Source organism: Pollicipes pollicipes, unplaced genomic scaffold (assembly GCF_011947565.3).
Source record: "Pollicipes pollicipes isolate AB1234 unplaced genomic scaffold, Ppol_2.1 Scaffold_6686;HRSCAF=7923_pilon_pilon_pilon, whole genome shotgun sequence".
Lineage (NCBI taxonomy): Eukaryota > Metazoa > Arthropoda > Thecostraca > Pollicipedomorpha > Pollicipedidae > Pollicipes > Pollicipes pollicipes.
The window spans coordinates 37,475,933-37,501,386 of NW_023596921.1; the positions used below are offsets into that span (position 1 = coordinate 37,475,933).

General features: G+C 60.6%; 1 protein-coding gene across 2 annotated transcripts; it reads right to left on the reverse strand.

Moving 5' to 3' along the window:
* LOC119107244 (pyruvate carboxylase, mitochondrial) lies at positions 1-25,454 on the reverse strand. 2 transcript variants are annotated; one of them, XM_037230660.1, is made up of 20 exons: positions 25,423-25,454; positions 23,595-23,752; positions 22,874-23,058; positions 21,947-22,112; positions 20,031-20,176; positions 17,110-17,334; positions 14,837-15,000; positions 13,696-13,869; positions 12,385-12,556; positions 11,818-12,049; positions 10,805-10,831; positions 8,555-8,724; positions 7,703-7,917; positions 6,835-7,075; positions 5,911-6,160; positions 4,791-5,035; positions 4,204-4,383; positions 3,217-3,462; positions 2,688-2,831; positions 1-1,852 (listed from the first exon to the last, which is right to left on the reverse strand). In XM_037230660.1, exons 2-20 carry the CDS (start codon positions 23,725-23,727, stop codon positions 1,604-1,606), a joined length of 3,564 nt encoding a protein of 1,187 aa, XP_037086555.1. In that variant the 5' UTR covers positions 23,728-23,752; positions 25,423-25,454; the 3' UTR covers positions 1-1,603. The 2 variants fall into 2 exon arrangements, with proteins under 2 accessions (XP_037086555.1, XP_037086554.1); XM_037230659.1 differs by lacking the exons at positions 10,805-10,831; positions 25,423-25,454.

Below are 25,454 nucleotides of genomic sequence, written 5' to 3' on the forward strand. Positions count from 1 at the left end.
CAGTATGCTCAAATTTATTCGACGAGAGGAGTAACCACGCAAACACAGCTAGCACATTTCACACACACTACATACTACCTCGCTCAGTACAATGAAGATGTCTTCTGTGGAAGAGAGCGCCTGCGGCTCGTGGGTATATTGCACTATTCTTAGTCACCGCCTTCCTGCCTCCACGGACTCGAGGAGATAGGTAGGAGAACAGACAGGAGCGGACAGAAATGGACCGACTGGTGGGATCGGGACCAAGACCGGGACAGACAGGCTGGGGCGGCCGAGGCCGGGGCAGACAGGGTGGCGGGGCCGGACCGGCAGGGTGTCCGTGTGAGCACTACGCGCGTCAGGGGACTGCGCCGACCCGGAGGCGGCCGGAACACAAGGACGAAGGGGGGGGGGGGGGAGCAGGCAGGGTATACAGAATCGCACCGGGGCACGTCTTCTTTCCCGCCTCGGGACTTGATCGTCGCTCCGGATGATCGCGGACAGTGCGCAGCGGGGTCCACTCTCAGCAGGACTGGCTGGAGTACCTGCAGTCCAAGCGGGCGGCCACTGGCCTACGTTCCGACGCCGCGATGTGCGGTTCGCCGCAGCCGTGCGTGCGGCAGGACGCGACGAGGCGAGGCGAGGCGAGACGAGACGAGACGGCCCGCGCAGGCCAGAGGCGGCGGGGCTGCTGTCACAGCTGCCCCCGACCGGGTCGCGTCCTGCCACACAGCCGGGGGCTGCGACGGTCGGCGCCATCACTGGCTGACCGGTAAGGCAGCGGAGCTGCCGTCACAGCTGCTGCCGACCAGGTCGCGTCCTGCCGCACAGCCGAGGGCTGCGACGATCGGCGCCATCACTGGCTGGCCAGTGATGGCGCAAGAACACCCACCCAACCGTTATTAAAAACACAAAGGGCAAACGCATGGGAACATCACTCGCCGCCCAGTTATTAGATTCACATAATGATATCCCACGTTTGTCTTGAAAAATGCGACAGCCCACAACCAATACTTAACGAATATGGCAAGACCTTATACGCGCACTGATTGCCAAGCATGAAGGAGTACAAAAAAACAAGCGCGCACGACTGGCTTTGTCCGTAAGCATGCACCATCCGATCGAAAACGCGACGCCGACTACCGCCCGGCCGCTGGGCCTAGCTCCAGTAGGTCCACCCTGGGCTTGACCTCGCCACCCCGGCCCATGCTTCGTTGGTCTCATCGGCATCGTCGGAAATACTCCGTCACTTCTCCCTATTGCCGGCAGTGATCCCAAACGCCAATGGAACGCGTCGCGATGGCAGGCCCCTCAGGGAACACGATCACAGCTAGACACAGCTAGAACCGGGCCCTAGTCGGCCACAGCTAGGCTACCGTTGCTGGAAGATGCCGTTGCTGGCACACAGTCATCACATTGAATCACACCGAGGACCGAGCGGCCGGTGTACAGCGGCGCCTCTGCGGACACCGCGCTGGACCCAACAGCTTCGTTGGCGCTGCGGTGCAGCCGTCGCTGTACATACACCGCCGGACACAGACCACGACGACGACGACGTCGGCTGGGTCAGTGCTTCACGTCGCCCTCAGCCGCATCCGAACGGCGCGGATCGCCGCCGCCGTCCCTACTCCAGCGTGACGAGCAGGTCGTCAGCGGTGACCTTCACGCCGCCGTCGACCTCGACCGTCTTGACGACGCCGTTGGCCGGCGCCTGGACCACCATCTCCATCTTCATGGCGGACAGCACCACCAGCGGCTGGCCCTTGGTGACGGCGTCGCCCGGCTTGACACGCACGTCCAGTATGGTGCCGTTCATCGGCGAGCCAACCGACCGCTTGTCGCCCGGGTCTGCCTTCGGGTGCACCTCGATCTCCTGCCGACACGGCCGGCCGGGCCCGGTCAGAGGACGCCGGGGCTCGGTCAGAGGACGGCGGGGTCCAATCAGAGAGGGCACCGGGGTCCGGGCAGAGGACGGCGGGGCTCGGTCGGAGGACGGCAGCGACAGTGGATCTGATGCCGGACATGGGGAGGGGATGCTAGACAGTGTCCGAACGTGCTGCTGATCCGAACAACTATTCAAGGGTCAATGCCATCGCGTTTATCCGATTTTTAAGCCGGTTGTTTGGTAGCGGCTGGTTGGTGCACATCAATCTCGGTGTCCGCGTTAGACAAAGGGCTACATAGGAAACAAGTTATGAAATGGGGAATGACTAATAATGAATCAGTGACAAATGCCGGATAGATGAGGTAATAAATCATAAAGAAGCACCGTCAATGCTGCACGGAAGGCGTCGTCATGACGTATGCACAAATGCGGCAGAATGACGTCACAAACGATACACGCACGCAATCCACCCCGAATAAATAGTGCAGCTATTATGTTCGGAATAGCTAATGGCTTTGCTCAGATTATGTGAACGCAACTTGAGTGAACTGTAAAAACGAACAATGAATGAGCGCACTGCATGAATGATATAAAAATTAACCACAAAATGGTTCCCGTTACGATGCTGTTCAGAGCACGACGCGCGGTTAGTAACGAACATTAAAACGACTCGATCATAACCGGCGAATCGCCGGCGCATCCTGCCCCGTGCCTGCACTGGAGGGCAGGCACGGGGCAGGCGGCCACGCGCGGCCCGCCGTGGACCGAGCAGAGCCGACACGGTCCGCGGCGATGCCCGCGCGGCGCCGCGCGCGCCGCTCACCTTGGCAGCCTCCGTGTCGCGGATCAGCACGGAACGCAGCTGCCCGTTCAGCTCGAAGAACACCTCGCGCTCGCCGCTGCGCGTCAGGTCGGCCGCCATCGCCAGCGTCTTGATGTGCAGCGTCTTGCCGCGCTCGATCGTCACCTGGCGGCGGTGGTCAGGTCAGGTCAGGTCAGGTCAGCATGGGCCGCCGGGTCCGGAGACGGGCCGGTGAGATGGAGGCGAAGGAGACGGGGGCGAGAGCCGATGGCCCTTTCGTCTTTGGCGAGCGGTGGACGATACCACAGACGGGGCGTGGACGAGTTCGGGAGTCACGAGGAGCACGCAAATCGAAAACATAAGGTGTGAACGACGGTCTGCGTCATCCCGTCATCTGCCGCCTTCTCGCTGGTAGACATAAACTTTCGCTACCAAACCCAGCCCACATGAGAGCAAAGACCCGAAACACCACCGATCGAACACACTGCGAGGGCACCGTTGGCCGCTACAGATCCCCGCGTGCCACCAGCGGGCGGCCGGGGAGGCCCACCTCGAACTCCTCGGCGACGCGCGGCCCCACGAGGAAGATGCGCGTGTCCAGCTTGTCGACGGGGCCGTACTTCTCGCGGAACTGGAAGAACTCGGTCGCCACGTCCGGGTACATGGCGTACGACATGATGTCAAACTTGGAGAGGTCGGAGAAGCGCTCCTCCAGCTGCTCGCGCACGGCGTCGAAGTCCATCGGCTTCATGTTGGCGCCAGGCCGGCCCTCGACGGGCGACAGGCCCATCAGAACCTGGGTGGGATGGGGCGAGGGGGTGGGACATCAATGGCTAACACGGAGACACGCGTCCAGGCTCGGGGCAGGGCGACGTCTCATGATCTACAGCACGGGGACACCAGCGACAGAGATGGAGAATATGTGGAGACGCGTCGGGATATCCCGGAAAAGGTATGGATGAGATGGCAGACCTGAATGCCAGTGGTACGTCGAGACGCAGGGCCGAGTTCAAAACTCGAGGAAGGGTCCTGGGGACCTCTGGCGGAGAGACTTCTCAGGACCTGAGACCAGGGTGCACACCAGTATGTAAGGCGTGCGTATAGACATATTAAAGGAACTGAGACAGCCATCAGGATTGGGGGAAGAAGACTCTTCCGAACGCGGTACAGTCGGTCCGGACTCGGGAAAACCAATGCGAAACAAAGTAATTATGTCAGAATTGACGCATGATGAGGCCATTCCACTCGGACCCCGGACATTACATCACGGCCGGGAAAGCATGCGAGAATGGACAATATTTTGCACGTTTCAAAAGATTCCAGACCCTCGAAGGCCCCAAAGGATACCACACACGTCAAGGCCCCAACGAGACCCGCGCAACCTAATCACGCACGACACGACGTTGAGGTTCACACAAAACAGAATCATCCTGTCCAATGACTGCTCCCTATTCTGGGGATGCCCGTCGGTTCATGAAACTGGCAACCAGCACCATCCACTTCGTCATGTGTCGGGGACACCAGACACCAGTCGCACCTTGTTCCTGAGCGGCTGCGGGAAGCCGCCGTAAGGCTCGCCCAGGTAGCCCTGCATGAACTCGATGACCGATTTGGGGAAGCTGAGGTCCTCGGCCCGGTCCAGCACGTCCTGGCCGCTCAGGTTGTTCTGCACCATGAACTGGGCCAGGTCGCCGACCGTCTTGGAGGAGGGCGTCACCTGTCGGGCGGCGGAGGCGGCGGGTCACAGTCGCCTCTCACAGCTGGACGCCAGGACCGGGCGGCGCCGGCACCAGCGGCGCTCAGGGCAGCGGAGACCGCGCCTCGCAGCCGAGCCTCAGTTCACAGTTAGCTGGAGTTAATGCTAACATTTCCATCGCGATTGGAAATATCCGTCACGATCACTGGGGAAGTTTACATGAAACTGTCGAGATGACGACGCAAGAAAGGAGCGTGTTACACATGGATCACTTAACACGGCACTGAAAGCGTCGCAAACATCAAGGCAACGAGAAGTGAGGGGACTGAGATAAACACGAATGCACTTCGTGAGCCCAACACTGCATCTCACAGGTCACAGCCATTCCCACAGACCCGCCCGAAGACCGTCCACACACGGCGGCCCACCTTAATGACATCCCCGAGCAGCATGTTGGCCTCGCGGTAGGCTTGCTTGACCTTCTCGAACTTGTCGCCGAGCCCGAGCGAGAACGCCTGGAACTGCAGGTTGGTGTACTGGCCGCCGGGGATCTCGTTCAGGTAGACGTCGGCGTTGCCCGAGCGCATGGTGGTGGTGCACTCGAACGGCGCGTACAGCGTGCGTGTCTGCTCCCAGAAGGCCGAGTAGTCACTCACGGTCGACAGCGGGATCCCTGCCGGCAGACGGCGATCAGTCAGAAAGCGGGATCCCTGCCGACGGATGACGGTCAGTCAGACAGCGGGATCCCTGCCGGCGGTCAGCGGTCTGTCAGACAGCGGGGGTCCTTGCCGGCGGTCGGCGGTCAGACAAACAGCGGGGTCCTTGCCGGCGGCCGGCAGTCAGACAAACAGCGGGATCCCTACCGACGGTCGGCGGTCAGACAAACAGCGGGATCCCCGCCGACGGACGACGATCAGTCAAAAAGCGGGATCCCGCCGGTGGTCGGCGGTCTGTTAGACAGCGGGATCCCTGCCGGCGGACGGCGGTCAGAAAAACAGCGGGATCCCTGCCGACGGTCGGCGGTCCGTCAGGCAGCGGGATCCCTGCCGACGGTCGACGGTCAGACATACAGCGGGGTCCTTGCCGGCGGTCGGCGGTCAGTCAGACGCAGACACACCGGGCGGGCTGGGGTGGCCCAGAATGCACACGGACGTCGCAGAGGAGTCTGATGACATACACAGATCCTGTCGCCAGGATTCGGGACACACCCTTGGTATCCACGCTAATACAAAGCCAGGACCCAGACCCGGCCAGGCCCCAGCACGAGAGGACTCTGTGGTTGGAAGCGGACAGTGGTCACACACAGGCAGAGCAGCACTCTGCAGTCAGGGAGCAAACGTGGTCAGGCCGCTGAATACCAAAGTTCCGAACACTACTGCCACCAAATCGTCTCCCCCTCACGCTCTGGAGCCTCAGAAATGCACGCATTGTGCTGTAATAAAATACCACTCTCCCGTGTCCCTCTCACACCTGTGTCCAGAGGGGTGCACTGCACGCTGGCCACCATGGCGTTCACGCTACTGGGACCCGCCTCTATCCCCCTCACACCTGTGTCCAGAGGGGTGCGCTGCACGCTGGCCACCACGGCGCCCATGCTGGGCTGTGACGTCATGCCCGACATGGAGTCGACGGCCACGTCCACCACGTCCGCGCCAGCCTCGGCGCAGCGCAGCATGGAGGCCACGCCGGCGCCGGCCGTGTCGTGCGTGTGGACGTGGATCGGCAGCTCCGGGTACTTGTCACGCAGCGCGCCGATCAGCATGGTGGCCGCCTGCGGCTTCAGCAGGCCGGCCATGTCCTGCGGCGAGGGGCGGGCGTCAGAGCGGGCGCCCGCTCACAGGGAGGTCTGGTCAGAGGGCAGGAGGGCGCTGAGAGGCAGGGTCTGGTCAGTGGTCAGAGGGCAGGAGGGCGCTGAGAGACAGGGTCTGGTCAGTGGTCAGGAGGGCGCTGAGAGGGAGAGTCTGGTCAGTGGTCAAGAGGGCGCTGAGAGGCAGGTCTGGTCAGTGAGTGGGAAGGCGCTGAGAGGCAGAGCCTAGACATCAGCCAATCACCGCACACCATCCAGCGGTGCAGGCGACGGTGTGGGGGGAGCTGGTCCAGCTGTGAGCACAGCACCACTGTCGCTACAACTCAGCTCAGCGCCCCACCACTGCCAGCACAACACCTTCTGTATTTAAAGTAAACGCGGCGCACGTCATCGCACACCCTTTCGAGGAGCGGCAGCGACTGCAGTGGCCAGATTGTCGCACAGGGGTCATGGTGCAACCGGGACTCGACCCCGGCTCCCCACGTGAGGGCCAAAGGCGCTAACCATTCCGTCATTACGTCCGCAGCACACTGTGTAGATGACGCATGCTATGACATCGAGACAGGACACCCTCCCAGGTCGTTTCCCGGCATGCCGGGCCATCCCAAATACCAGTGGCCCACTGGCTCCTCGGCCCTGTCATCGTCACTCCTCCGCCTGCTCACCTTGATGCAGAGCACGTGCGTGCCGGCGCGCACCAGGTCGTCAGCCAGCTGCATGTAGTAGGGCAGCGTGTACTTGGTGCGGCTGGGGTCGGAGATGTCGCCCGAGTAGCAGATGGACGCCTCCACCACGCCGCCGGCATTGCCCACCGCCTCCACGCCCAGCAGCAGGTTGGGCAGGTAGTTCAGCGAGTCGAACACGCGGAAGATGTCCATGCCGGCCTCCACCGACAGCTTGCAGAACCTGGGGACGGAGCTTCTGGCTACTGCCGACCGTGTGGACAGTGGGCAGCATGTCCAACCACGGACAGCGCAGAACGGGAGAGCTTCTGTACATTGAAACATGTCGATGCGTTCACTGTTGGAAATGTGAGAGTTCGTGCAGACTAGGCGAGAACTGAAGTGCAGGACTGAACAAGGTGGTGTCATGGAATATCCCAACTTATCCTGCGGGAAAGATGTAGTATAACATCGTCTTTCACATCTGTACGTCGCAGTAACCTGGCCCCTAAGGCTTTTCTGGCGCAACTGGTGGTCATCCCTCATCGCAGCCTCTATCGCAGTCAACCGACCTGCCCATCGCCACATCCCACATTCACACCGCCCCGTCTCCATCCCCGCCGCACCGTCTCCCTCCCCATCGAACCGCTCCCACCCCCACCACGCCATCCCCTCCCATCCCCATCGAACCACTCCCACCCCCACCACGCCATCCCCTCCCCATCCCCATCGAACCGCTCCCACCCCCACCACGCCATCCCCTCCCATCCCCATCGAACCGCTCCCATCTCCACCACGCCATCCGCTCCCATCCCGTGCATGCCGTCTCGCCTCCCCAGCGCGCCACCTTCCGCCGAGCCCTGGGTCTCACTCGTGCACTACGTTGTCGGGGTAGCTGGTGTAGCCGACGCCGTTGGCGCCGCGCAGCAGCATCTGGAAGGGCACGTTGGGCACCAGGCGGCGCATGTCGGCCAGCCGCTCCCACGGACACTCGTGCAGGAAGCGCATGGCCACGTCGAACGTGGCGCCGCCCCAGTTCTCCAGCGCGTAGAGCGATGAGAGCCGGCGGCTGACGAACGGCGACACCTGCCAACGCCGGCGCGCAAGTCACCGCCACCGCCGGCCACGGTCCTCTCTCGCGCCGCCGCAACGGAGCTGAGGCATGCGGGCGGCTTTGGGAAATGCGGCATTGTTCGTTTGACAGAGCCCGCCACCTGGTGGTTAGGATGTTCAGGGGAACTTTTGGTAGACATGGAACCAGTTGCCCAACGAGGTTATGTTGGACTAATCATGACTTAAAAATGCATTTTCTCGCTGTTGCAGTGAGTCCCGCGGAGTTCTATCTCTAATAGCAGCCCCTGTTGAGCTGACCTGACGCCAGATCAGTGGACGAGAGATGGAGGGAGCCCGCAGCAGCCACCCTCTCCCCACCTTCAGCAGGTTGCAAGACCGGACCCAGGTATCCAGTGTAGGAGAGGGCAAGGATCGGCGGCAGACCTCACTCACTTTCAGCAGGTCATGGGACCGGACCCGGGTGGCCGGTGTAGGGGAGGGCAAGGATCGGCGGCAGACCTCACTCACTTTCGGCAGGTCATGGGACCGGACCCGGGTGGCCGGTGTAGGGGAGGGCAAGGATCGGCGGCAGACCTCACCTTCAGCAGGTCATGGGACCGGACCTGGGTGGCCAGTGTAGGGGAGGGCAAGGATCGGCGGCAGACCTCACCTTCAGCAGGTCGTGGGACCGGACCCGGGTGGCCAGCAGTGACTGGTGGGCGTCCCGGTACGTGGTGTCCATCAGCAGCAGCCCTGGGTGCTGCCGTACGGCCCGGGCGAACCCCTCCGGGCCCTCCTTGTCCAGCACCTGCTTCCAGCCCGCTGGAGGCTCGGTGACGACTGCCGGCGACCAGAAAGCCGGTCACACGAACCGAAGAGGACACGCCGCAGGCAACTCATCGGACCTTCTGTCCAGGTCCTGCGCAGGTCGTGGGCTCCTAGCGGCAGGAAAAAAAATGAAGGGGGATAAACTAATCTGTACGAGTGCTACACTCGGCACAAACGGTAAAAAATGTTCACGAGTTTTACGCCCTGTATTTCAGGTGATTTGCCGCTCAGGTAGCTACAAATTGATCTCTTTGGAAAGGAGCATTCCAAGACATTTCAGCATGAGGTTCAGACATCGGGAGCAAATAAGACAAACTCCGGCTGCTGCCGCTCAAGCCAGCCAGACTCAGTCGCACCAGCTCTTCAGCCTGGCTAGCATGCTGCGTCAATGTGAAAGCAGAGAATGCTGCAGTTATAATACAGCAAAGCAAATGCAAAGGCAAGCGGTTCACTTCGAAACAAGCCTCGGCTTAGCCAAATGACGTATTTACATAAAACGAAGTGGGGCCCACAATAGATCCATAGCTAAATGGTGTATATTCTTGCAGTAGTGTCGCAAAGTTTACATCTATAGGATTGAAGGGAACAGTGGTAGCATTGTTGCGTTCTCTCAACAACGAAACCATCAAGTACAACTTAGGCGGCATTGAGCCACCAAGCCGGCCAACAGAACCACAAAAAATCAACTTGAATCACGTCATATCGGCCCCCACCACAAACATGAAACGAAGCGATCCAGTGAGATGCTGGCATGCCGTCAACTAGCTCACAGATCCAAAACAAGGACTGGATAAGCTGCGCGCTGACAGCGAGCGATGCTGCCAGAAGCCTGCGCGCCACGGCAGCGCCGCACTTCAGCTTAGCCGGCTGCGCTCCCGCCGCAGCAGTCCGTGTAAGGTGGCGGGGCTCGGCTCCGGAGACGGCCGGCGTTGGCGTGATGGGGGCGGAGGCCGGTGCGAGCTCAGCTGACGTCCGCGTAAGGTGGCGGGGCTCGGCTCCGGAGACGGCCGGCGTTGGCGTGATAGGGGCGGAGGCCGGTGTGAGCTCAGCTGACCTCAGTTCGGGCTGACACTCGCTGGCGCGGACAGGCGGGGGGCGGGCAGGACCGGTCACTGAGTTCACTGAATTCACCAAATCCCCCCTCCCCCGCCTTCCCAAGAAAACATCCGCCTACCACAACAGATCAGTGGCGGAGTTTGCAGCTTTATGGAGTAAACAAGTCCATAATCTAGCCATATGGCTTGCATCACACGGCCGCCGGCCATCTCACAAGCAAAACACCAATGGCCATTAACAGGGTAGTAATGGGAGGCGTCGTCCATCCAGAAAGCTTGCAAGATATACTGTGACGCGGCCACGTCGTGTACAGCGCGTTGGCACCAGCCATTCCAAGCCCAATTTGTCAGCGTGAAATGAAAGAACATGTCGCCAAATTTCAACACTACATCTTCCTTATAACGATCACACCATTTTGATGCCCACAAACAGACTCAGGCCCCGACCAATTACAAAATTACAACCTAACCAACAACATTTTCCAATTGCTCCCGGCGTAGCGCTATGGACATAATGTAATAAAATTATTACTGGTGTACATTTCCCTCCCATGGCGTTCCTGATTGGTAGGCCAAACCCCCTTCAGTAAGCTCTTAAATTAGCTCTGGCTCTCAGGGATAAATACATAGCCAGATGGGCGGCAAATGATCGCAAGGCGGAGGCAGCCTGCGATAGGATACCAGGCTGCGCAGGATCGGAGTTGTCAGCAGTACTTCAATGAACCAACGCGCACCAAAACAATCATCTCCAGAAGTTTGAGCCGCACCATCCGCCCGCCCGCACGGGAATGTCACCGAATGTGGGAGTTCTCAGCCAGCGCTGCGAGCACTCTCAGCGAACGCGGGTCCCTGGCCGGCGAGAGTGCTCGGCTGTGGCGGCGGGCCCGCCACCTAGCGGCTGTACGCAGCAGCGCGGACCGCCCGGGGACGCCACACCGCGTGCGGGGCGGGGCAGCCAAGCCAGGGCACCGGGGAGCCGATGCCAGCTGGAGAAGCACGGCTTAGCGGTCAGCGCACGTGCAAGCGACGGGACGTACTTGCGTGGTTGGCAGAGACAGCTAACTCTGCAAGACAGGCGGCCGAGCAGGTCAGCTCAGCCGATCGGGCCAGAGAAAGAGGAGCGGCACGCTGTGATTATCGGACACAGAGCCGCGCGCCGGGCAGGGCGACGCGCCCCTACATAGAGGGGTCAACACAGCACGCACAGGAGAGTGAGTCAACCGCCTAAAGGGCGCACACTAGCGACACAAGCCAGAGCGTGTGGAGGCGTGACGGTCACGTGTAAGCTGGGGGGCACAGGTTCGGAGCCCCTCGAATGTGACACGACCAGCGGGCATGCGTGAGTAATGTCCCACTTTTCCAAAGGACTCCAGGGTGGGTTCTGACGGGTGCAAGCGGGCTCAAAAGTGAGTGATACCACTCAGGCCATCTGATGTAATGACAGCCACCAAACGCATCCTTATCACGAAGTTATTGCTGCGAAAACCCGGGATTAGCATCATCCATCGCAATACTTCACCGGGGAGTGAACGCTGACGCCCTACCTGCAAAGTTCAGTGTTCAGTGTCCAAAAAGCACACACCTTTAAATTGGTTCTAGTGTTCTTGCTTCCATGACAAGCTAGCTCCCCGTTCTCTCCCGCCAGCCCGTCCCATAAACACTATTGCATATCCACCGCGTCACAGGCGTCAGCCCAGCCCGGCAGCCCCAGGGCCACCCGACCACCGACGTCCGACAGCTGGACCGACCGTCACACATCAGACCGGACGGGAGGCGCCCGGGCGCAGACCCGGCGTTGGCCGCGCGGCCGGCACCGCGCCGCCAGAGCCACCTGCGGTCGGGACACCGCCCGACACGGCCCACACACCCGACGCAGCCCGGGGCGGCACCGCGCCGCTGCAGCCACCTGCGGACGGGACACCGCCCGACACAGCCCATACTCCCGACGCAGCCCGGGGCGACACCGCGCCACTGCAGCCACCTGCGGACGGGACACCGCCCGACACAGCCCACACACCCGACGCAGCCCGGGGCCGGGCCGCGAGCGTACCGTCGACGTCCGGCGGCTTGACGGTGACCACGGCCGGCTGCAGGCCCGTCGCCAGCGGCGTCGACGGCCCGTTCACCAGGACCTGGCCCAGGTAGTTGAGCAGTTTCTGCGCCCGGTTCCGCGACGGCTGGAACTGGAACAGCTGCGGATTCTCGTCGATGAAGTTGGTGTCGATGGTGCCCGACAGGAACTTCTGGTTCTCCAGCACGTTCAACAGGAAAGGAATGTTTGTCTGGAAAGAACGAGACAGTCAGCTGCAATGAAACGTCTTTCCAGTTAAAAAAACACCATCACTGGGATTTGTAGCCTGCTAGGTTATGAATGGTTATGAGCCAAATGGCCGCGGTATATTGGAAATTGGGGAAAAAAATACGAAGCTTTCCCTTCACTTGTAGACCGCCATGGCAGCACTTAACAACTCTCCATTCGAGCCGCCCGCTCCCCCAAACATATCCACCACCAGCAAAACGCACGACTCATTCAAACATCTTCCAACCGACCCTCCCCTCCCCCTCTCAGCCTGCTCTGACACCGGAGGGAGCGTCGCCGCGCCGCTGCGCCGCTGACCTTGACGCCTCGGATGCGGAACTCGCGGAGGGCGCGGTTCATCTTGTTGGCGGCCGCCTGCACGTCGCCGGCGTAGGCGATCACCTTCACCAGCAGGCTGTCGTAGTAGGGCGAGATGATGGCGCCGGCGAACGCCGACGCTCCGTCCAGCCGGATACCCATGCCCTCGCCGCTGCGGCCGGACGTGGCGTCAAGGTACGCGGCGTCACGGAAGACGGGGGGACGAGGCGCGCAGCTGGCGCAATCGCTCGCGTGGCAGACATCGCATTGTGGGACTAGAGTTGTAGTCCCCGACGCGTTGTGAGACCGCCTCGCTCGCTCGAGCGCGGCGAACGGCGCGACGGATCACCAACCTAACGGTAATGACGCAGACACTGCCTGCGGGCGCGACCTCCTCGACAGCGCACGTCGTCGACCGCCGGCGCGGACCGCCGCCGTCCGCCGCGTCAGTGCCCGCTGGCTGTGCTGCCGCACCGGTCAGTGCCCGCTGGGTGTTGATACAGCTGTGATCAGCGCGTCCCGCGGTCGGATGGCCCGTGCGCACCCGCTCAGTGCCTCGGTACGGGACGCGGCGTCGACAGAATCTGTTGGTGTACACCATACCCCGGGCAGTGGTCCCGTCACCACGCCGACTGTGTACCTCGGTGCAGCCCATGCCGTTGTCAGTAGTGCGTGCTGGTGTGCACTGCACAGAGCCGGTCCCTCGTGTCCCCTAGCTGCGCCTGCCTAACAGCTCGAAGCAGTCCGCGTGGTGGACCGTGTGTGCTGCTGTGTCTTGTGCCAATATTTGACAGTGTGCGCCGACGGCGGACAGTGTCTGCCGGTGTGTCGTACGCCGGAGAGTGTCTGCCGGTGTGTCGTGCTGAAGTGTCTGCCGGTGTGTCATGTGCTGGAGAGTGTCTGCCAGTGTGTCATGTGCTGGAGAGTATCTGCCGGTGTGTCATGTACTGGAGAGCGCCTGCCGGTGTGTCCTGCGCCGGACAGTGCGTGCCAGCGTGTCCTATGCGTTAGCGTCTGTCGGCGTGTCCTGCGCTGGAGTGTTTGCCGGTGTGTCCTGTGTCGGACAATGCGTGCCGGTGTGTCCTGTGCCGGACAGTGTGTGCCGGAGTGTTTGCCGGTGTGTCCTGTGTCGGACAATGCGTGCCGGTGTGTCCTGTGCCGGACAGTGTGTGCCGGTGTGTCCTGTGCCGGAGTGTTTGCCGGTGTGTCCTGTGCTGGAGTGTCTGCCGGTGTGTCCTGTGCCGGACAGTGTGTGCCGGCGTGTCCTGCGCCAGGCGGCGTCTGCCGGTGTGCGCCGGCGGCGGGCCGCACCTGCGGAACACCTCGATGCGGCCGGTGTCGGGCTGGAAGCCGCGCGCCGGGTCCTCAGTGGTCAGCCGACACTGGATGGCGCAGCCGTCCGGCCGGACCTTCTCCTGCGTCATGCCCAGCTCTTCCAGGGTCAGGCCCTCGGCCACGCGGATCTGCGACTGCACCAGGTCAATGCTGAGGATAGAGGACACGCCGGGTCACGGTCATCACCTCGGCACAGGCCAGAGTCAATACCGGAGCACGGAAAACACGCCGAGTGGAATCAACAGCGAGGCAGGCGCAGGGTCTATGCCATCCCCAGGACGTGACGGCCATGTAATATGTGTACAAGACAGAGAGGTCACTGCTGCAACACGAGGGACGCACAATGACGGAACCAAACCGAGAAGCAGACAAACAAGACGAAATTGACGATACACCCGCACCCACAGCACAAAATACCTGACATTGTATACCAAAGAAACAGATTTGTCGCGTGACTATCTGACCGACACTTGTCCGTGACCAACGGCAATTTCTTGCCTTCTCACCGACGCGGCAACTATGCAGGCGACGGTTAAAAGTACACATGCATGCAATGCACCTGCTTCTGTAGATGTTGCTCAATGCAGTACATGAGATTGTCTGGTTTAGACTTAAGACAACGACTGGCTCACAATGGATTACCGCCCGCCAAACTGCGACTTTTGGACAGGAGACCTATCGGGCTGTCCCCGTACCATCTCAGCAGACTCGGGCCTGGGGAGGCCACACGAGAATTGCGACCCGACGAACCGGTCTCCGAACTGGCTGCGGTGCCCGGCCTCCTCTGCCTGAGAGCCGCCACCCCGTCGGCCGTGCTCACCCGGTGCTCTCCCCGGCGACCTGACTGTCCCCTCCGACAGAGGGCCGCCACCCCGCCGGCCGTGCTCACCCGGTGATCTCCTCGGTGACCTGACTGTCCCCTCCGCCAGAGGGCCGCCACCCCTCCTCCGCCAGAGGTTCGCCACTCCGCTGGCCGTGCTCACCCGGTGATCTCCTCGGTGACCTGACTGCCCCCTCCGCCAGAGCACCGCCTGACCTGACCTGACTCGGTGACCTGACTGCCCCCCCCCCCCCCCCTCCTCCGCCAGAGAGCCGCCGCCCCGCTGGCCGTGCTCACCCGGTGATCTCCTCGGTGACGGTGTGCTCCACCTGCAGCCGGGCGTTGACCTCGATGAAGTAGTACTGACCCTTGCTGTCCAGCAGGAACTCGACGGTGCCGGCGTTCTCATAGCCCACGTGGCGGCACAGCTTGACGGCGTCGGCCGTCATCTGGTCCCGCACCTGAAGGTGGCGCAAAGGTCAGACGAGCAGAGGTCAGGCCACAAGGGTCAGACGAAGGGGTCAGACCGCAGAGGTCAGACGAGGGGGTCGGACCGCATAAGTCAGACGAGGGGTCAGACCGCAGAGGTCAGACGAGTGGTCAGACCGCAGAGGTCAGACGACGGGTCGGACCCCAGAGGTCAGACGAGGGGTCGGACCGTAGAGGTCAGACGACGGGTCGGACCGCAGAGGTCAGACGGCGGGTCGGACCGCAAAGGTCAAACGAGGGGTCAGACCGCAGGGGTCAGACGAGGGGTCAGACCGCAGAGGTCAGACGAGGGTCGGACCGCAGAGGTCAGACGACGGGTCAGACCGCAGAGGTCAGACGAGAGGGCGGACTGCAGAGGTCAGTCGGCCGGTCCCTGGTCTCGCCCTACACCCCACCTCACCGGTCAGGTATGGAGCTCTGCCGAGACACTGTCGCTAACAAACTGTCGGGACGGAAGGGAAGCAGGGATTTCAAATATTTTTGCTGAGTTGCATATACATACAGATGCAGTATCTCCTGATTAACATACACTTTTGGTTACCTATTCAATCTTTTCACCGCAATAGTTCAGTAAAATTTTGGCTTCAAGGCTCTGTGCGAGGACACTAAGTAATAGTGGTGCCAGCATTAACAAAAACGGTGCTGGCACTATTATTAGCAGGCTACTTAAGATCATCACGTTGCAGCGCCGCCTACTGAACAAAACAATGTGCAAAGGTGGCGATATTTCCGCTGTCTTGCATTTGCTAAGGACTGAAAGATTGCGCTTTAAAATAACCATTTTCTCCTCTTTCGACGAAACATGGAAATGAACGGCTTTCGAGCAAAGATACAGTTAAGCATAAACCCCAAAACCAAGCGCGCCTTTACTGCGGCGCCACAGGCGGAGCTTCACACAGCGTGGCCATGTGGGGGACGATCATGGCACAGGTGGGGTTGGGGACACTGAGAACACGGCCGCCGCCCGCCGTCACTCCCATTAGACGGCCCGACCAGGGCGTTATATTTAGCGTGGCGAAAGTCGGGACGGTCCCGCCGCGGCCAAGCGAGGTCGGCGCTTGGCACCCAGATTCGACTGGCGGACCACGCCGCTACGGCAAGCATTCAGCTGGCGTTGGACGCGCGCTGGACATACGGGCGTTGCGCGGAGCATGGCGGCGTGCCGGTGAGGAGTCGGCCAGCTGTCCAGCCAACTCTCCGACACTCGTGACTACATGTTGACCGGCACTCATTCAACAGCGCCGAGACGCAGGCCACTCTGTGACTGGTCCGGAGGGGCCCGGTCTCAGGCTGTGTCCGCGTCCAGAGTGGCCCGGCCTCAGGCTGTGTCCGGGTTCAGAGTGGTCCCGTCTCAGGCTGTGTCCGGGTCCAGAGTAGCCCCGTCTCAGGCTGTGTCCGGGTCCGGAGTGGCCCGGCCTCAGGCTGTGTCCGGGTCCGGAGCGGCCCGGTCTCAGGCTGTGTCCTGGTCCAGAGTGGCCCGGCCTCAGGCTATGTCCTGGTCCAGAGTGGCCCGGTCTCAGGCTGTGTCCAGGTCCAGAGTGGCCCGGCCTCAGGCTATGTCCGGTCCGCACGGACATCAGCGGCTGAATGCCACTGATGACCGGGGCTGAGCTCACAAGGCCACATCGCCACACTAGGAGCGCCGCCGAACCACATGCGGCCTTCGTGCGGACCGCAGACGTAGTATTTGCTATCTGAGCGCTGCACATGTCTGCAGAGCTGCTAACGAACCATCGCAGCAGAAAAACGCAGTGTCCAGAAGCCGAGCATGGTTCCGAGATCCTAGAAGCGCACTTCTCCAGAGACGAAATGTCGCAAGCTAACATTGAGCAAGCCTCTCGACGCGACACAAACATGACGCTGGTGAGACGGTCACGCTGACCGTATGCACTGGGCGCTGCCAGGGTCAGAGTGATCACGTGCAAACGGAACAGGCATGTCCTGCGTCGTAGCACACTACTCCCAACCGATTACACAGCCCTTGAGCGCCCTCCCCCTTCCCCGTAGAATGCAGAACACCGCTCCCAGCCACCTGCGCAGCCCTTGAGCGCCCCCACCTTGCGTCGCCGCCCCGTACTCACCTCCGGGTCGAGGTTGGGCGCCGGCGCGATCTCCACCACCTTCTGGTGACGGCGCTGGACGGAGCAGTCGCGCTCGTACAGGTGCACCACGTTGCCGGCTTTGTCGCCCATCACCTGCACCTCGATGTGGCGCGGGTTCTCGATGAAGCGCTCGATGAACATGGCGCCGTTGCCGAACGCCGCCTTGGCCTCGGACGTGGCGCGCTGGAAGTTCTCCTCCACATCCTGGGGATGGGCACGGCGGAGTCAGGTCAGGCCAGGTCAGATGGCGCGCTGGAAGTTCTCCTCCACATCCCGCGGGTGGGCACGGCGGGTCAGGTCAGGTCAGGTCAGGCCAGATGGCGCGCTGGAAGTTCTCCACATCCCGCGAGTGGGCACAGCGGGCCATGTCAGGAGAGGTGGCGCGCTGGAAGTTCCCCTCCACATCCCGCGGGCGGGCACGACGGGTTAGTTCAGGTCAGGTCAGGTCAAGTTAGGTCAGGTGGCGCTCTGGAAGTTATACTCTGCCACCAGCTCCTGAGGGTGGGTACGGAGGGGTGTCAGGTCAAGGGTAATGGGGGCTGCTCCCCAAACGACGGCCGTCCTGAGACTTGGGACGCCAACTCGCATTCGGAATCGACGACAGCCGCTCTTCAGCTATCCAAGGCGTGGTCTTGAATCGCTGCACACAGACTTACCTATGACACCCCGGGCAGAAGGCGCACTGCGCCTTGTCGCTGAGGTTAATTTCCGAATACCGGCGAGACCAGATGGCCTGCTAGAACTCAGCTCCGCTGACCCCCAAGACCTCCGCGCGACAGTAACAGCACGCTGTCGCCAACCGAAACAGACCCAAACGCCCTATCCAAACAGCATCCAGCTGCTCCGTAGCTCTTTCGCCTACTTTCCCGCGGCGTCAACCGCGCGCTGCGTTCAGTGACAGAGCGGTGGTCGACACCAGAGCCCGACCAGTCTGCCGGGGTCAGGTCGACCGGATGACCCCACGCCAGGTCCGGGGCCGCGCCTGTTCATCCGTCCTTTACATTGGGTGTAAGGCTGTACGGGTCACCGTACGAACTGTCCTTCAGCAGCTTGTGACCGACAACATCTCTCGGGATTTCCAACCGCCTCCGGCGCGCCGGCGAGATCAGTCGGTCGCCGTCTGGTCCGACCCCGGCTGGACTCTGCCCGCACGGCAGCGGCTCGGTAAACAGGGCGCCGCCAGCGCCGGCCGAGCGTGTCGGCCGTGCGTCACCGGGCCGCCGCCGGCCGGGTGGACCGGCTGTGGACCCTGCCACCGGCAGCGGTGACGTCACGGACACACCCCGCCGGCGGCCAATCCGCGCGCGGGCGCGCCGGCCGCCCGGTAACCGCGCCAGCCGCCTGTTTATAGCCGGTCTACTGCCCCGGATGGTCGCGTGGTCATGGGTTCAGTTTCGCATCCCGCGTTACCCAGATGCGATAAAAAAACGAGCACGGGGGCGCCATGTGACCAATCGGGCGGCGTCATGCAGGCAGGGCGTGAAGTATGCCGCAGGCTGGCCGGGAGGACACGGCGGCGCCACGTGATGGTCTGCGTGCTGTCAGTGCGGCACGGCGGCGTCCCGGCCGCGGCCGCGGCGGGGGCGGCAGCGCGCCGGAAGCCTGGCCACCAGGGCGGCAGGCTGCCGGGGTTCGCGTCTCCTGACCACGCTCGCTCTTCTGGCCTGTCAAGGACGGCCGACTAACGACCGGCTATGAGAGTGTCCGGCTGGCACGAGGCGGCCGTGCCATAGCACTGCGTGGTGTGTTACCATCATTCGGGCAAAATTGCCTGTTACGCTGGCACTGCTCTTCTGGCGCGGTGGGATCACGGCCTTCGCAACGAACCGTGCTTAGCAAGGACCCTGGTCCCACAACCACTGCAAAACATGCTGCCAACGTCAATACCATAATTAACAGGTTTCTAAGTAATTTACAAAATAAACACCAACACTAACTATGAGGTGGTTTGACCCGAGCCTCAGAATGTTTGGGCGGCGTTTCGTCTAGGCCCGTGGACGGGCGTCACACCGACAGAACGGTAACGCAAGGATTGGCAGGGGACGGATTGAGTGGCAGGCCCTCGGGCGGGTCAGGCCGCGCAGCACGCCGTCATACACCGGCCCGGCTCAGCGGTGCATCGCGTGATAAACGACACACCGGCACGCGCCAGTCGCGCAGCGGCACGGGCGGCCGCCTCTCAGCTGGCCTCTGGCCTCTGACCTCTGCTCCTTGCGTCAGCCTCAGCAGAACCAAACGCTGTTTGAGTCGGCGCGTGACATCGTCCCGACGCTGCGTCGCCCTCCGCCGGCCACGGCGGGACGCGGCCGTCTCCACAGCCGTCATCGCAGCGGCGCCGCCGCCATAAATCGCGCCGAGCCGGTTACGCCACCGGCCGATGTTATCGCCGGGCCGGGCGAGTGGCTACCGCCGGTCGGCGCCTGGCTACAGGCCGGTCGGCGCATGGCTACAGGCCGGTCGGCGTCTGACTACAGGGCTACCAGCCGGTCGGCGCCTGGCTACAGGCCGGTCGGCGCCTGGCTACAGGCCGGTCGGCGCATGGCTACAGGCCGGTCGGCGTCCAGGCCGGTCGGCGCCTGACTACAGGCCGGTCGGCGCCTGGCTACAGGCCGGTCGGCGCATGGCTACAGGCCGGTCGGCGTCTGACTACAGGGCTACCAGCCGGTCGGCGCCTGGCTACAGGCCGGTCGGCGCCTGGCTACAGGCCGGTCGGCGCCTGGCTACAGGCCGGTCGGCGCCTGGCTACAGACCGGTCAGCGCCTGACTACAGGCCGGTCGGCGCACGGCCACAGGCCGGTCGGCGCCTGGCTACAGGCCGGTCGGCGCCCGGCTGCAGGCCGGTCGGCGCCCGGTAACAGACCGGTCGGCGCCCGGCTACAGGCCGGTCGGCGCCCGCTCACCTCCATGTTGCGGACGACGCGCATGCCCCGGCCGCCGCCGCCGTACGCCGCCTTGAAGATGACGGGCAGGCCGTGCTTCTGGCAGAAGCGCACCGCCTCCTCGGTGGAGGTGACCGGCTGGTCCGTGCCCGGCACCACTCTCACACCTGCCGGGACACGGACATCGGCCGTCAGGCGGGACGACGGCGGCGTCCGCTTCCCTAGCGCTGTGTGGTATCCCTGCTCGCTGAAATTGCTCGTGGGCGCGTGGTCTAGGATCTCGGGCGCTGCGTCTCTTTGTTTACAGGTCGTGCAGCGTCCGCGAGCATGAATTTCTGATATGGGAATAGCTGTCGCAATCGCCGGAGCCAGAAGGCGCAGTGCGACCCATGACTTACTTGCGCAATGTGTGGGGCTGCACGATAAACAGCCCAACGCATTACCAACTGCCCTTATTGCGCCATGACTTGGTGGCCTTACTCCACTACTGCGACGTTTCATACAGTTTATCAACAGATGCATAACACACGTCCCCAACACATGTGATCGCAGCACTCGTCCCTACCGAGCCCTACGCTCTATCGGCGAGTCCCCTGGTCCCCGACAAGAGGACCCGTCGGCAGAGCCCACCGCGCAGCACAAACGTCCCCCCCCCCCTCCCCTGAACCCACCCCCACCAACTCGGCCCGTGTAGAACAGCAGGGGTGGAACATAATACAAACGAGACACGTATCGCCAAAGGCGGCCGTGCGCCCGTTCGTCCCGGTGCCAGACGCCGGCCGTCTGGGCTGAGCGGCCAGCGTCGAATCGATCGACACCGGCAGGCCGGTCTCCACACCTGTGCACGGCGCGCTCATTACCCCCCGACGCCCACCGGGCCAGGCGCACAGCGGTTCAGCATCCGACCAGTTGGCTGGCGGGGATGGCCATGTTTTTCATGCTATTACACCCCCGGCTCGGGGCTCACTGTCTGCTGTCCCTCCCTTTTCTCATAATCGGCCAATCAGCACCGAACCGGGCGGAGGTCAGCCCAGCGCCTAAGCGCCTCAGGCTTGACAAATGGGCCGGGAGATCGGATATTTGAGTTCGGAGTCAAAGAGCAACGCGGCGCCGCGCGCAGGGGTCGCCGGGAGACAGGATTCTGATAGCATGAACTCATATTTGCATCCTGCACACCCTGCTGGAACGATTTTTTGGAACGCTGCGGACAGGGCAGGTGCCCGCCCGTCCGGGTTTGGCGGGGACAGCGACACTGGTCCGCCAGAAGAGACCACATACCAGTCCGGTCACGGCCGGTACACTGATCTGACGATGACAGCCTGCCCCAGTTAGACCCGGTCGGGCCTGCTCAGAAGCTCTCCTGTCCAGTCCGACCATGCTGTTTAGTCCAGGCCATAGCCCAGCTCAGACCACAGCCCAGCCCGGCCCGGCCCGGCCCGGCCCAGCCCAGCCCAGCCCAGCCCAGCCCAGCCCAGCCCAGCCCAGTCCAGCCCAGCCCAGCCCAGCCCAGCCCAGCCCAGCCCAGCCCAGCCCAGCCCAGCCCCAGACCACAGCCCAGCCCAGCCCAGACCACAGCCCAAGCCCAGCCCAGACCACAGCCCAAGCCCAGCCCAGACCACAGCCCAAGCCCAGCCCAGACCACAGCCCAAGCCCAGCCCAGACCACAGCCCAGACAGCCCAGCCCAGACCACAGCCCAAGCCCAGCCCAGACCACAGCCCAAGCCAAGCCCAGACCACAGCCCAAGCCCAGCCCAGACCACAGCCCAAGCCCAGCCCAGACCACAGCCCGGCCAAGACTACAGCCCACCGCAGCATTTTCAGTCCGGTCCAGTTCAGTCCAATCCCTTACATCCCAGTCCGGCGTGGTCCGTGCCCATCGTAACTCCACTGGCCAGCCGACCAGCAGCCACCCCCGTGACCCTTCCACCGCAGCTCACCGGCCTCGATGGCGGCGCGCCGGGCGGCCACCTTATCGCCCATGCGCCGCACCACGTCCGGCGCCGGGCCGACGAACCGGATGCCGGCATCGACGCACGCCTGCGCGAAGTCGGCCCGCTCCGAGAGGAACCCGTAGCCCGGGTGGATGGCGTCCACGTCATTGTGCTGCGGACGGGGAGGTGTCACGGCGGTCACGAACGGCCAGCGGCAGTAGGGCAGTGAGTGTGGGCGAGGGCCAGTCCCATACATATCACAGGTCGCGCATGTCGGTTCGTCATGACATTCAGACAGCATGGGTGTCGGAGACGCTAATGCTGATTCCGACAATGGCGTTGGATATGGGTGTGATCCCATGAGTTCACACATGTGTTGGTGGGATCCAAAGCAGAAATCACGGGCACCATTATGGCATGTCAGATAATGCAGCGAGTCAGGCACGTCTGCTGAATGCATACGCCACCTTGTTTTCGCACACTGGGAAGGCGAGTGTCGAAGATGTGAACGAAAAATGTTTTCATCTAAACGCTCGGTGCTCCTGAAAGTGCGTAGAATTGAATGGTTTCATCAGCTGCGTAACCTACACGCAGAAGTCTCTAGCGCACACAAACATCTACCGAACTCGACGGCACACGCAGGTACGACAGCAATGATCAACACATGCACATGAATCAACGGACACACGACACGTCGGCTGACAAACAGGCTCTGTTGTTGAACGCGCTCGCGCCAGGGGATCAGCACCGGCCGTCGAGTCTAATAGTGACCACCATAAATAAACACGCATCCAAGTTGCCTAAACACTCCCCGCCTGGCCGACACACATCTGTCCAGCTCTGCAGAAGGGAGCATCTGTCTGGCAGCGGGGTCCAGTCCCGCCCGCGGCGCCACAGACGGGCGGCAGGCGCTGTGCGCGTCTGCGCGCTAACCTTGGCCACGCGAATGATCTCGGGAATGTTGAGGTAGGCCTCCACCGGCGGCAGGCCCTTGCCGATCAGGTACGACTCGTCGGCTTTCAGTCGGTGCATGTGCATGGTGTCCTGCTCCGAGTACACGGCCACCGAGCGGATGCCGAGCTCCGTGCAGGCACGCATCACGCGGATCGAAATCTCGCCTGGGGACGGACGCGCGAGTCACACAGCGCGTGCATGCGCCTGACGCGTACCGTACGGGTCTGACACTGCCCACACGCGTCTGACGAGTCCAGCACGAGCCTGACACCGTGCACACGCGTCTGACGAGTTCAGCACCGGTCTGGAAACGTGCTCACGCATCTGACGCGTCTAGCGCGAGTCTACCATCGCGCTCACGCGCCTGACGCGCGCAGCACGAGCATGACACCGCGCTCACGCACGTAACACGTCCAAACAGTGGCATTAATGAACAAATCCGACATAATTGCATACATTGGCATTGCCCCTTAGACATTTGTTGACCACAAAACCATGGTTAGCAAGCTGATCAAAATGCCTCAACACAAATGCAATCATTGTTACCAGCACTAACTGCTGATACATGAGGGAGGGCAGAAAAAAAGTGGTGTGGGCAGAGTGCAACTCACAGCACATCTAGATCTGTGACTTAAGAGGACTCACAAGCAAAGCAGCCCACATGTACTGCCCTAGTTGAGCATTGTCCAAATTCACATACCTCTGTTTGCAACCATCAGCTTCTTGATAGGCTTGTACTCAATGGTGCCAGCTGACTGGTACCTGACCCATCTCAGCAGGGTCTGCCGGCTCCCAGGCAGCAGGTGGTGGCCACGCAATGACCACAGCATCATGGCGACACCAGGTGTTTGCAGAGCCCTGACAAAAGTGATGATGGATGATGAAACTAAATATCATGTGACTACATGAAAAGAAATGTGATGTTGAAACAATGAAGATAAATATCTGACTCTCTGGGCGCCATGACTAGAAAGTCACACAGTGCAGTCATAACACCTTTACATGAGGAGCAATGCAAGTTTTGGATGGAGAGGGGGAGGGAGGAAATCACTGTCCTCCTTGATCCTTAGCAGACTCTGCTGCTCACAGGTACAGTTCTACAGTCTTACAGTTCATTTACTAATCATCAGTTTGCCCCAACAGTACTGCTTTAGACCCTCAGATTATCAACACTTGAGATAAAAAGGTCATCAATAAGCTAATCTAATTTTCATTTAATTCCATTAAACATGCTTCATTTAGCAACAGTACTCAACTATTCAAAATAATACACAGCCCACCATATTAAACAATTGGGAACTGACAATTGTAACATGAATTCTTAGCTATACTTCTGCAATTCTTGATTTGGGACACATTTTAGTTAAATGTCTGGGCAAAACATAATTTCTTCAAGAACATTATTTCAAGTTTTGGTTGACTTTTGGCAGCATAAAAAAGCTTTTGTCTAGCCAGGAAGTAATGTTTCATGTGCAGTGTGCTGATTGTTTTGCCCAGAGTTTTTCTGACATGAAATTGAGCCTCAACAAACTAAGAGCTTGCTATAGCATAAATATATAATTAATGCCTAAATTTAAGCTATACTGAGCAAAACCCTTTTCACAATATACTATATATGGATACAGCCAAACTTTATCCATGTAATAGGTATGTGACTTCCAAAAGGAATTAGGTACCTACTTTTAGTCTCCTTAAACAGCCCCAACAACTTGAAATAATACAAATTGTTATTACTCTTGCACTTTATATTAGGGTTGAAACCCTGAGACTAAATAACTACTATCATGTGCATGATACTTCTGAATGTACTTACCTGCCACATAGCTCATTCCATGGCCAAAACTTCACAACATAGCTACCATAGGCACACATTGAGGAACCATGGTAAAATAAATATACTAAATGGATCAGAAAACATTTATCTGTATTTCCATGTTTTTAGCCTAGCACCATTTTTTTCAGAGGTTCTTTCTCTTTGATATATTTTAAAGGAGGCAATAATTTACACTACACAAAACACCATGTACAAAATGTTTGAATGACATTGATGACAAGCACTAGAAGGTATTGATTTTATATCCTCCTAGGGCAAAACCCACAATAGTTTCAAATATCCTGATACACATGGACAATGTTGTAGGCAGATACAAATGTCCTATAACAATTCACAGGCATTACCTTGTTCTACAGACAACCGACAACTGGAATGGGTATTGCTGAGGCAGCAACATGATAGGGGCTCAGTGGCACACGCATCACTGACAGTGCCTCAGAGGTGTTTAAGGCACCCCTTTAAGTACCAAACACCCTACCCCAACACTGTGTGGTCATCACACACAAGGGTGGCTGCCAGCCGCAAACAACCAACGTTCCCCGATCGTTTTTGTTTCAACGAATGGGATGGCCATCAAGTTTACTTGACCTTTCCCCGCTCAGCGCGTCACGCGAGGTGTTACGTCCCAAAACACGCCTCGCCATAATCCTTCTTATATAAAACAGAAAAGTGCTTTTCTGATCTGCACACATACCTGAAATAACACCGCAGCAACCTGACGGTTGC

Coding starts and splice junctions, on each gene's coding strand:
- LOC119107244 (XM_037230660.1), bottom strand. CDS start 23,727: ATGATGCTGTGGTCATTGCGTGGCCACCACCTGCTGCCTGGGAGCCGG. Junction 23,059..23,594: donor GCTGATGGTTGCAAACAGAG/GTATGTGAATTT, acceptor GTCCGTCCCCAG/GCGAGATTTCGATCCGCGTG. Junction 3,463..4,203: donor CGCAGCCGCTCAGGAACAAG/GTGCGACTGGTG, acceptor CATCCCACCCAG/GTTCTGATGGGCCTGTCGCC.